Source organism: Anolis sagrei, chromosome X (genome assembly GCF_037176765.1).
Source record: "Anolis sagrei isolate rAnoSag1 chromosome X, rAnoSag1.mat, whole genome shotgun sequence".
Taxonomy (NCBI): domain Eukaryota; kingdom Metazoa; phylum Chordata; class Lepidosauria; order Squamata; family Dactyloidae; genus Anolis; species Anolis sagrei.
Window position 1 is genome coordinate 34,740,634 of NC_090034.1, and position 12,963 is coordinate 34,753,596.

General features: G+C 43.9%; 1 protein-coding gene across 2 annotated transcripts in view; it reads right to left on the minus strand.

The window, feature by feature from the left end:
• Window positions 1-4,695: 4,695 nt before the first annotated feature.
• The window catches only part of GNB1L (G protein subunit beta 1 like), a 67,724-nt gene continuing 59,456 nt past the window's right edge, over window positions 4,696-12,963 (minus strand). For both annotated transcript variants that reach the window (XM_067473174.1, XM_060785871.2), the window contains 2 exons: window positions 12,231-12,446; window positions 4,696-7,246 (listed from right to left, as the gene is read on the minus strand). In XM_067473174.1, the coding sequence (XP_067329275.1) occupies window positions 6,980-7,246; window positions 12,231-12,446 (483 nt within the window). In that variant the 3' untranslated portion in view covers window positions 4,696-6,979. The remainder of the gene's footprint in view (window positions 7,247-12,230; window positions 12,447-12,963) is intronic.

The window sequence follows — 12,963 nt, forward strand, 5'->3', positions numbered from 1 at the left end:
AAGCCAGAATGGATGTCCAAAGAAGTTCTAACTGTGCTGAGACACAAAAGAGACATGCACAAGAACTGGAAAAAGGGAGAAATCACCAAAGAAGAATTCAAACAAATAGCCAACACCTGTAGGGAAAAGGTCTGCAAGGCGAAAGCACAAAACGAGCTCAGGCTTGCCAGGGACATTAAAAACAATAAAAAGGGCTTCTTTTCTTATGTCAGTAGAAAAAGGAAAAACAAGGAGGCGATAGGGCCTCTTCGAGGAGAAGATGGGGCAATGCTGACAGGGGATAGGGAAAAGGCAGAACTACTTAATACCTTCTTTGCCTCGGTCTTCACACAAAAAGAAAGTCATCTTCAACCTCAGCAAGACGGAGTGGATGAAGGATTTGAGGACATCCAACCCCAAATTGGGAAACAAGTCGTCCAGGAATACCTGGCCACTCTAAATGAGTTCAAGTCCCCAGGGCCAGATCAACTACACCCAAGAGTATTGAAGGAACTAGCGGAAGTCATTTCGGAACCATTGGCAACCATCTTTGAGAGTTCTTGGAGAACAGGAGAAGTTCCAGCAGATTGGAGGAGGGCCAATGTGGTCCCAATCTTCAAGAAGGGAAAAAAGGATGACCCAAACAACTACCGTCCGGTCAGCCTCACGTCAATACCAGGCAAGATTCTGGAAAAGATTGTTAAGGAAGTGGTCTGCAAACACTTAGAAACAAATGCGGTCATTGCTAATAGTCAACATGGATTTATCAAAAACAAGTCATGCCAGACTAATCTGATCTCTTTTTTTGATAGAGTTACAAGCTGGGTAGATGCAGGGAATGCCGTGGATGTAGCGTACCTGGATTTCAGTAAGGCCTTCGACAAGTTCCCCCATGACCTTCTGGCAAGGAAACTAGTCCAATGTGGGCTAGGCAAAACTACGGTGAGGTGGATCTGTAATTGGTTAAATGGACGAATGCAGAGGGTGCTCACCAATGCTTCCTCTTCATCCTGGAAAGAAGTGACAAGTGGTGTGCCGCAGGGTTCCGTCCTGGGCCCGGTCCTGTTCAACATCTTTATTAATGACTTAGATGAAGGGTTAGAAGCCATGATCATCAAGTTTGCAGACGACACCAAACTGGGAGGGATAGCCAATACTCCAGAGGACAGGAGCAGAAGTCAAAACGATCTTGACAGATTAGAGAGATGGGCCAAAACTAACAAAATGAAGTTCAGCAGTGACAAATGCAAGATACTCCACTTTGGCAGGAAAAACGAAATGCAAAGATACAGAATGGGGGATGCCTGGCTCGAGAGCAGTACGTGTGAAAAAGCTCTTGGAGTCCTCGTGGACAACAAGTTAAACATGAGCCAACAATGTGATGTGGCGGCAAAGAAAGCCAATGGGATTTTGGCCTGCATCAATAGGAGCATAGTGTCTAGATCTAGGGAAGTAATGCTACCCCTCTATTCCACTTTGGTTAGACCACACCTGGAATATTGTGTCCAATTCTGGGCACCACAATTCAAGAGAGATATTGACAAGCTGGAATGTGTCCAGAGGAGAGCGACTAAAATGATAAAAGGTCTGGAGAACAAGCCCTATGAGGAGCGGCTTAAGGAGCTGGGCATGTTTAGCCTGAAGAAGAGAAGGCTGAGAGGGGATATGATAACCATGTATAAATATGTGAGAGGAAGCCACAGGGAGGAGGGAGCAAGCTTGTTTTCTGCTTCCTTGGAGACTAGGACGCAGAACAATGGCTTCAAATACACAAGAGAGGAGATTCCATCTGAACACGAGGAAGAACTTCCTGACTATGAGAGCCGTTCAGCAGTGGAACTCTCTGCCCCGGAGTGTGGTGGAGGCTCCTTCTTTGGAAGCTTTTAAACAGAGGCTGGATGGCCATCTGTCAGGGGTGATTTGAACGCAATATTCCTGCTTCTTGGCAGGGGGTTGGACTGGATGGCCCATGAGGTCTCTTCCAACTCTTTGATTCTATGATTCTATGAAATCCCTTGTAACAAAGTCAGTGAGAATAATACCAGCGACTTTTTAGCATTGAAATGAACATTTTGGTAGAAAAATGTTCATTAGTTCATTCTGCATTTCTATCCTGCTTTTGTCTCCTAGAACCAAATGGGTTATTGTTTAGAAAGATGCAAATAAAAATGTTTTAAAATGATCAAAAAGCTACAGTTTGCATTCAAACAATGATTAACAACTTGATGGACATGCAATTTAATTTCAGGCAAAGGATATCTGTGGGTTTTCCTGGTGGATTCTGGATAGAGAGGGTTTGGCGTTGGTCCCTTTCTAGCCCAGCTTGGAAGTCTATGAATCCCAGCCCTCCCTTCACTCCCCAATGAGAGCTTTTCCTTGCAGCCCTCCCGGTTGGCCCAAGGGCTTCGGAACTAATTGATTCATTTGCGGGAAACGTCCCTGGGTCAAAGATCAGTGTCCCTTTCGGCTGTGATAAATATCCCATGTAATTGGTGGACAAATGCGAGCGCTCAAGATTTATATCGATTAATTTTGGAATGCCAAGGCGTTTCCTCGGGTCCCCTAATGGCAGGTTCATTCACAGCCACTCACTCGCTGGGAGGAGGGAGACTGACCTCTATGCTGTAATTTAGCTGTCATCGCTGCCACTCTCAGCTCTTTTCCAACAGGTACAGGCCATTTTCTTTCTTTCTGCCAGGTCAGTATTGGTGCTGAAACTGGGAAGTGCTCCTGGAACCCATGTAATGGCCGTTTCTTAGTCCTGATAACTGGCGATGGGAGAGAATTTTCATCTTATTTTGAAAACAAATCCATTTCCATGTGACACCCCCCCTGACAGATACCTAAAACCACAGATAATAGCAAACCTTATATTATTACTATATTTGAGCTGGAAGGGTAGCATAGAATCAATCTGGAGGGCTTGGGCCTCATCCCCAAGTTGTATGTATATGCAAATACAGATATTCCAAAATAATAAAAAAAAAACACAGATCCCATGCATTTTGGGTGAGGGATATTCAACTAGTAGATTTATCCATGCTTTCACCTTTCTGATTTCTATGCATCCTTGCAATAGCTGGAGAATGAAGAACACTTTTTTTTTGTCGTGTCAGGAGTGACCTGAGAAACTGCAAGTCGCTTCTGGTGTGAGAGAATTGGCTGTCTGCAAGGACATTGCCCAGGGGATGCCCGGATGATTTGATGTTTTATCATCCCTGTGGGAGGCTTCTCTCATGTCCCCGCATGAGGAGCTGGAGCTGATAGAGGGAGCTCATCCGCCTCTCCCCGGATTCGAACCTGCGACCTGTCGGTCTTCAGTCCTGCCAGCACAGGACTGTGCCACCAGGGGCTCCATGAAGAACACTGATAGGAAGAAAACAAATTCATTTGAGATGTGGCATTGAAGGAGATAGCCCACACTGCCAAAAATACGAAGAATGTCTCACAATTGAGTTTGAATTCTTCCTAGGTTCCCATATGACTAAATGGACACTGTTGCACTTTGGACGTATCATGAGATGAGGCAACTCTTTGGTAAAGACAAGGATGTTTATCAAAATGGAAGGTAGTAGGAAAGGAGGAAAGACTGCATCACAGGTGGATTGACTCAAGTAAGGACACCATGAGTTTTCAAGACCTAAGCAGGGCACTTGATGACTTTTGGAGGTTTCTCACAAAGCCCTCCACCAGGCAAAGCCAACCCGATAGCAATTAACAACAATAATTCTAAAATGTGATTCAACCAGAACATTATCAGGACAGGTTAGAAACTGTTAAGTAACTGAAGTGAATTATGCTAAGAGCCGTGGGCAACCCACATTCTGTCTCTTTCTGTTTCCTATCTGGAAAGATCAGGACAGGCCAAGAAAGTCATCTTGCTCCCTGCCCCCATGCAGCTCTACTACAGGACAGTAGAAGTAGCAGGATGGGTCTCTTCTAGTATCACCAAGGAGGCTGGAGCTTAATTCTCAAATGATAGAGACCTTTGTCAGCCTCCCCAAGCATTACTGTACTGATGGGACACAGTGGATCCCTACCAATTTTTTGGCCTGCAACATTTCTATCCCAATAACCAGAGGGCCTGTGTTGTTACAATATACTGATAATAAGATACAAAAAGAAAAGTAATAAAAACAAGAGTATCTCTTTTGAGAATAAATGGTGGCTTTTGAATCTTGTCATCTCAAAATGTATTCTCTCTTTCTCTTGGACTCTCCCCCCTCTCCCCCTCCCCCTCAGCTGAGAGACAAATATTCAGGTCTGGCGAGCATATCTACCCATGGATAAGTTTAGAAATTTTACTCAAAAAGCCAATTTAAAAAACCTGGGTCAAGGACCATTCCCTTCTCTAAGTAAAGCGGCAAAAGTCAAGAACTTAGTCTCTTTTGAGAAAACCTGAAAGAAGTACTGAACCACTCTTCTGTGTCCACCGCAGTGACGTGTCTACCGTTTTCAATGCCCTGATGGGGAAACAGCGGCAGCAGCCAGGGTGGGGAGGTTCTAAGGCTGCACTGGTGCTGTCCTCTTCCTGTAAAATGACCCTCCAGTTATCCACAGGTTGTGTCAACATTCGCAGTTATGACCCCCAAACCTGCCCTCAACTTATACATGAGGTCAACTTATACATGAGTATATATATCACACATATATGCATCATGTAATTTTGCTTGAATTCAGCAAACAATGAAAATGAAAACAATTAAGCTGCAGCAATGTGGAAGCACAAGAGAATTTTATTTTGGTGGCCATGGATGCCGAAAAGAACAATGTTCTCAATTTGCTCAGATCAAACACATCCCACAAATCTGGAAAAGGTGTTGGGACTGCTGAGTTATAACCGACAGGGCTAAGGGCTTCTCAGGGTGGTTCTCCAACCCGTTATTGCACAGCTTTGCAAGCAGCGCCTGAAGTCTCAGCAAAAGCTTCTCTTCCCACCCAGCCACCCGTTTCTCCTGATTAATTGCCAAGCTCCAGGGGACAAGAGACAGCGAAATTCACAAATGCCAGAGGCTGTCCACTGCCACATTCTTGGCTGCTGATTTAAGTCTGAAAATCTGACAGGAGTGTGAACAAATTAAAGACAGCCCTAAGAAGACAGCATCAATAGGAGCACAGGAAAACAGAAAACACCCCTATCCCCCAAACAGGGTTAAATGTTGCAAAAGGATGTTTTGCATTTATGGCATTAGAGGGTGGATTCTGAGTTGGGCAGGTTCAGCTGTGCTCAGTGGAAGCCGGCTCATCAGACTTCCAAAGGGAAGCTCTCAAACACCCCGGATATGCTCCATAGGGGCCAAGGGACTCTTCCTAAGGACCTGCGCTGTGCCCTCAACTCAGGTAAAAGAAACGCTGGGCATTGCAGTCCAAAAACAGAGTGGGGGCCACTGGATCCCCAACCCACTTGTATAATATCTACCAAGGTCAAGGGATTTTCCATGTTCAAGATATGAAAGCTGTGGTAGGAGGTCCAACTCAGGACTGTATCCCACCAGCCTGTATTCTTGTTGCAAAAGCATTATTTAAGAATTATTGGAACAATCTCTTTTGCTCCTCTACAGTTGTGTGATGCTGGCACTTTGTTGAGGCAAACTCACATAATCTGTCTTCCACACAATCACCCTTCCAATCTGTGTTTAACCTACACAGTTGTTCCTATTGATCTTAAATTCTCCCTTCCCAATTTTGCTACAATACGCAGCTTCAGCATTCTCATAAGACCTTCCTCTGTTTCACAATACTGGGACTGTGGCAGAAAAATATGGATCACACAGGGGAGAACAACAGAACAGCAGCAATATTGGATTCTTTCCCCCCACCATGTGACTATGGGGCAGCCACAATACCATTAAGCACTTTTATTGCATTTCCTCTTACAAACCAGCCTGGGCATTGAGGTCACCGGAGGAGGCCCTGCTGTTGGTCCCACCCCCATCACAAGCACGGCTGGTGGGAACGAGAGAGGGCCTTCTTTGTGGTTGCCCCCACCTCTGGAACTCCCTCCCTAAAAAATTAAAGCTGTCCCCCTCCCTCCACTCCTCTAAAAAACAACTGAAGACCTACTTTTGCTCACTAGCATATTCAGAGGAGGATTAGATGGTTGGGAGATCATTGCCAGGCCTCTGGTTGAGAACTATTTGTATTTGGGCTTCCTGGTCTGCACCAGCCCAATGACTCACACCGTTTTGTGAATCCTTTCTGGCTGTTGTACATTAATGTGGATGTTTTCTTTAGATTTGTTATTATAGAATTTTGTCTGACTACGTGTAGCTTAATTTATTGATGCCAGGTTTAATTTACAGATGTTAGGTTTTTAATTTGATGTTAGGTTTTAATGCTACTTTTATATGTGGGGTTTTCCTGGGATTTTATGTTAGTATCATGGCATTGAATGTTTGCCATTGTTATGTTGAAATCTGCCCCGAGTCCCCTTGGGGAGATAGGGTGAGATACAAATAAAGTTGTATTATTATTTTATTATTATTCTGCCACAATTACACTTTAGAAGTTTTGTGTGATAAAGTCTTCAGCCAGTCACACTTGCTGAACTTAACAGGGGTTAAATGAGTCATGACTAATTTGTCCCACTGGTTTTGGTGAGACACAAACCGGATGTACTTAGCCTGGCTTCTCCCCCTTACAGCAGCCCCTTGCTTCTTCGGAGAGGAATGGATCAAGACCCTTCCCCAGGTTCAACCCAAAGGAGGCATCACGATCTTTTCTGGACTTCCTCTTACTCTGAAAACAAGTCCTGCTGCTTCCTCTGGGGCAGAACTCCTATGGAAATGTGTGTAAGAATGTGGCAGTGTTTCTATTAAGAGATGGCACTATGCCAGGTCCCCATTTGGGCTGCCAAACAAGAGCAACAAGTGCCACCACCTAATCCTGGGGCCGGCATCCATGGGAGACTAGTGAAATACATCAGGAGAACTTGGAAGGCTGCCCCACACCTTGTCATAAAAAACTGTCCCCCAAAGTCCCCAGGCCTTTCCAGTCATGTTCAAGTTTGATTATATATGGACCAGACACTGATTCGGTGATCTTTGGAGCCAGCTGCCAGGAGTCTCTCACTGGGTCGGCTGTGGTCCGAGAAGGCCATGCAATGCACGGCTGCTGTGTGGTAGTCCAGGACAGCTAGAGGTGCCAGCTTCTTCCAGCCAAAGAGCCGGATCTGATGGTCCCATCCGGCTGTTGCCAAAATCTTCTTGTCCTGGCGGAGGGCCACCTCAGCGATCCCTGGATTTGTGAGCTGGTATGTTTGCTGGAGCTGCAGAAGATAAAAAGGGATTGATAACGTAAGGTACCAAGGACTGGGCTGGGGAACGAGTCATTCTTGTTGTCGGAGAAAAGACAAGCAGAAGTGAGGAAACCCCTCCCAATAATAGTAACATATGGCAGATCTCTATTGAAGCCAACCTGGGTATTCAAATGCCATTTCTACTTGTCATCTTGATTTGGTCAAAATCCCACCTCTTGTGAGTCCAATGTTCTCCAGCAAGTTTCATGAATCCATGAAAAAACTTGAATCTGGACCTCCGAAGTAATAATCCAACACTTTGATCACCACCCGGTACTGGTGCTATTCACTTACGTCTTAAACTGGAGCATAATTATGTATTTAAGAGGAATTCGTCAATGGGAGTTTGACCCACAGCGATTCAAAGACTTGAAAACACAATTACAAATGGTTTTGTGGAGCCCTTCTCAAACCTATCAGGAGTTTGAGGACTCTAGTCCTGTAAGATGTTGAACTGCAACTCTCAGCTGCCCTAGACAGTATATGCAATGGTAAAGCATCATGGGAGTTGCAGCACAACAATCCCTAGAATTCCTAGAAGGCCACTGTTTGGTATGTTTGCACTTAACAGTGACTTAACAATGGATCGTGATCTATCAGTTGGAGACCAATGATCTACTGGATCACCACAGCAGATAAGAGTAGCAAAAGTCCTTTGCTTCCCTGGTTTAGAGACGAAAAAGCCATTGCAATCATTGGACCACAACAGTCACGTCCAGCATGACAGGGAAGTGTGTTAAGGAAATGAAGGATAGGATTGGCCTTTGAGGAGATGGAACATAAATCTTCATGTGTGCAGTGATCTTTAAAAAAAAATGTTTCTAGTAGCGACTTGCCCCGAGCCTCCAGCAGAAAAGAAGATGAACCTAAAAAAAAGGGTACAGAATATTTCCGATTTCTGTGTATGGGAAAGTTAGACAGTGAGGGAGACTGACAGGAAGAAAATCAACTTATTTGAAATGCGGTGCCATTTTATGACGACAACATACATATATATTTGGGACTTAAGCATCTAGGGATTGTGGTATCCACAGGGGTACTAGAACCAAAATCCCAGCGGAAACCAAGCACTCACTGGATCAGATCTCTTCCCAAAATTATAGAATTGCAGTTTATGGTGTGTGTGTAGCAAATTAGTCAACAATTTGAATGGAACACTATAACTGGAAAAGTAGCATTCTCAGGCCAGGTTCCCTTTGCGATAGTTCTCTACCTGCAAGGAATTTTCACTTGTGTGAGCTTTTTCTAAATGGCTGCATGAGTTCCAATTCTACTTGACTTGACTGGAAATGACCTCTTAATTAGCATTTACTCTTCTTTTTGGATAAATCTCCCTGCCGACTGCCAACAACATGGCAGTCAAGGGTTTTCATGTTAAAGCATAAATACACATGCATCTCCCCACTTGTCTTCTCTGGTCTTCCCTGTGTGAGATGGTGGGAGATTTCTGCTCCAGCTGAAAGCCTCCTTAACCTCTTGTCGCTGGTGGGGCTTCCGTCAATGGTTTGAGGGGCCCAGCCACCATGCCCATTTGCTCTCATTAGCTGACCTTGGTTTCTCAGGCGAGGCCATCGTGAAGCAGCTGTCTCAGTGGTGTGGAACACTGTACACGCTGTTCCCTCAGAGCAAGAGACTCACTTTCCCATTATAGACTGGAATGTCCAAAGAAGCCAGGCTGAGACTTAATTTCAGATCATGGAGGATCGAAATCCCACCAGACCTTTTTCTTATGTTACTGGGTCCCGTCCCATCCCCCCCGCCCCCGAACAGATGGCAGTGGGCAGGGAGGGGGGTGGCAAGGATAAACTTGAAGCCGTTTATTGCTATCAGTCAAAAAGCACAATTCTTCTGGAAGTGAATTTTTTTTAAAGTATGTGTTTTCCTGAAATTGAACAAATGAAAAGTAGAACCGTTTACCTGTGACTGATTCTGACCTTGTTCTAAAATGCTCCCCCCTACATGCTCACGGGGAAAGAATGCTTCCAATAAATCTACATTTGCTCAGGAACACATTATATGAACAACTGTATTATCTCCCATAAACCTGCCCAGGTTTCAGTATCTCTGGAGGAGACCCTGCTCTTATCTAACCACCTTCCCACTTGCATCTAGTGGCAACACAGGAGAAGGCCTTCTTGGTGGCTTTGGAGTTTCCTTGCTAAAAAGACTTGGACAGCTCCCTTCTACAGTTCCCAATACCTTTTGGTTCATTTTGTTTCAACAGCTCTTTTTGGAAATGACCATTTATAGGGACAGGGCGTGTGTTGCATTGTATGTATTCGTTGCTTTTCAATAACTTTTAATTTGATTGATGATTTCATGCTAGCCAGGTTACCTCTCAAGGAATTTTCTAGGTCCTCCAGGACAACTCGATGGTAACTTCGTTTCAATAGTTTGTTATTATCTAGTTTCCTGTTTCCAGGGTACGTTCAGGAATGTATCCCCTCATTTCCATAACCCATGTTATCCAGATGCACTGGACTATAAACTCCATTACCCACAGCCAGGTTAACCATGCTGGCTGGGGTGATGGGACAGCGGGGCAAGAAATATGTGATGAGTCCACACAAGTTCTGGAAGAACACTGTTTGACAACTATACGGACTGCTCTATTGATTCCTCCATTTTTACAATCAGTGTGTCCTCTGCGCTGCAAGGTATAGAAGGAAGCCCTACCTAGAAAGCAACATGTTATTTGCCCATGAACATTTACACATGTTCTGGATTATGAAGGTTTTGAAAGTCCCCATTCCAGCCAGATGTGCTCAAGACAACATTCCAAATAATAAAACCAGAGAAAGTAATAAACACCTTAGAAAATCATGATGTAAACTACCCTTTAAATAAAAAAAGATTTATGTAGCTCTTGCAAACAATAGCTAGAACACTTCAGCCAATGTCTTAAAAGATCCTTAACTTGCTTTTCCCAAAAACATGGCTTAGCTGGCAAGAAGCTGGCAGAGGACAGACAAGAGAGGCCTGTCCATGGTGTTTTTGTGCTGGGAGTGGAAGGGAGCTAATTCTTTCAGCAAGCTTAGGTTTCTTTTACACTATACAACAATAGGATACGAGTTAATTTTCAAAGGTTGCATCCTACAGAAACTTGGGAATTGTACTTTGGCAAGGCACCAGAGCTCCCCAGAAGAGAATTCTAAATACAGTGAGCCCCTGGTATCCACTTGGGTTTGGTTCCAGGACTTTTGTGGAAACTAAAATCCATGGGTGCTCAAGTTCCATTATATACAATGGTGTAGTAAAATGACAATCCTTATAAAAATGACAATAAAGGCAGGCTTGTTTTTTGGAATATTTTCAAACCATGGATGGATCAATTGATCCCTGGATGCAGAATCCGTAGATATGGAGGGTGGGCTGTGTTTAGATTTGGGTTCCACCTCCAAGAGATCTCATAATGAATATGCACATTTTCCAAAATCCCCCAAAACCAAGACATTTTTTTGGTATTTCAGATAAGGGCTTCTCAACCTGTTCTTAGAAATATACTGCAGGTATCAGAAATGTTATTTTGAATTACAATTCTCTAGCCAGCCTACTGGTTAGGCAATTTACAGAGTCACAGTTCTGCCACAGTCATCCTACAAGTGTTATCTGGAAAGGTTAAGGTTACAAGGCACATAGCTCTCGCGGGGAATTTTCTCAGGGGAAGTTGGTATCATTGCCGTGTAGTGGGAAGCCAGCAGAAACGAACGAGCAGTGCCAGTCATCAGTAGCTCATCAACTGGCGTTGTGGTGAAGGTTAGAGATGAGCGTCCTCATTCCGTTTTCCTCCAAGTGCGAAGTTTGCGCTGTAATATGCTATCTAAATGCTAAGAGCATGAACGCCGCTGTGATTCATCGTGAAATCGTTTCAGTTTATGGAGAAGATGTAATGTCAAGACAGCATGTGACAAAATGGGTACAGAATATATTGTGAGACCATGAAGAAACTTTGCAGAGCCATCCAAAACAAACATCGTGGGATGCTGACAGCGGGAGTCTGTCTCCTTCATGACAATGTGTGTCCACACACCACTCATGCTGACTTCATTTGGTTGGGATGTTTTAAGCCACCCCTCTCACAGCCCTGATCTCACACCCAGTGACTATCATCTGTTCACTAAACTGAAGGAACACCTTGGTGAAAAACACTTTTCTGATGATAACAAGGTGAAAATCAAAGTGACGAAGTGGCTGAAAAAGGAGGGGGGGAACTTCTATGACACAGGCATCAAAAACTTGTTCCATGGATGACAAAATGTATCGAACTGAATGGTGATTATGTGGAAAAATAATGTCATACCTATGATACAATCCATGTAAGTTTATTAAAATATATTCATTATTTGTATTTTTAAAAAATCTTGTAACCTCACTTTCTGGATAACCCTCATAGTTTCAGATACAAGTTGGGTCTCCCTTTGCGAAATGCTGGGGACCACAGTGTTCTGTATTTCTGTTTTTTTCCCAGAATTTGGAATAATTCCATATATCTAATGAGATATTTTGGAGAGGGGATTCAAACCTAAACACAAAATTCATTTATGTTTCATGTATACCTTTGACACATAGCCTGAAGGTCATTTTATAAAGAACATTTTTAATAAGGTTGTCCCTGATACAAAGCGTATCAGGGACAACCTGAACCATCTGAGAGCAAACCATGTGGACAATTTTGGATTTGGGAGTATTTCAGATTTTTGAACTCAGGATAAGGGATGCTCAACCTGTAATATTAGATCTCCATGAGAAGAATAGTGGGCTGGGAAGGACCAAGACTATGTGAAAGGCAAAAACCGCCCCTTCTCCAGCCAATCTCTTGAAGATCATAACCAGCCTGTGATTAATTAGTTCAGGATCTGACACTGCCCTACTTCATGACCAAATATTTTTTCAGTCAATCAAACTGTTAGTGCAGAACAGAACAAAGGGCACAGAGGGGACCCATGGCACTGACCTCCAGGTTCTGCTGCTGGCTCTGCCTCCAGATGCAAAGCATCTTCTCAGAAGAGCCGGAGGCCCCCTTGGCTTTCTCCGAGTCAAAGTCAAGGCCCATGATGGGCTCCTGATGACATGCCAGCCGACTCAGCATTTTCCCCATCGACAAATTCCACAGAACCACTGATCCATCCTCGTAGCCAGCCAGGAGGAAAGGCGAGGAACCAGTGCTGGGCTAATGGGAAACACAGCACAGCACAGATGGGTGAAGACAGGGTTTGTGTGTCAACTCCCACCAAGGAAAGATCCTGATAAGCCAAGGAAAAAAGCAGGCAACCCACACAACTCCACCTTATCTGTGATACATTCACCCTGAACATCTAAAGCAATTTATCTTCCTTGAAAACTAAAGAAAATGGCAATAACTCTTCCAACACCTTCTCATAACAACCTCATGGACACTGATTATTTCAAAATCTTTATCAGGTTATTCACAATTTAACCTTCTATTGGACATCATAAAATATTCAGGGTAGTTCACAGATAGAATCAGATGCAAGGTCAAACATCTTTCTGACACTCTATCAGAACAATTTCCCCTGTAAATGATAATATGGTTCCATGCTCAGTTCCCCATTAGTTATATTTTGTTCATCCACAGCAAACAGCCGGCCCCCTCCTGATAAGAAAAGTTCAAGGCGAGTGCTACACATGGATCGTTTTCCCCCAAAGCATGGTAGACTTTTCCCTCT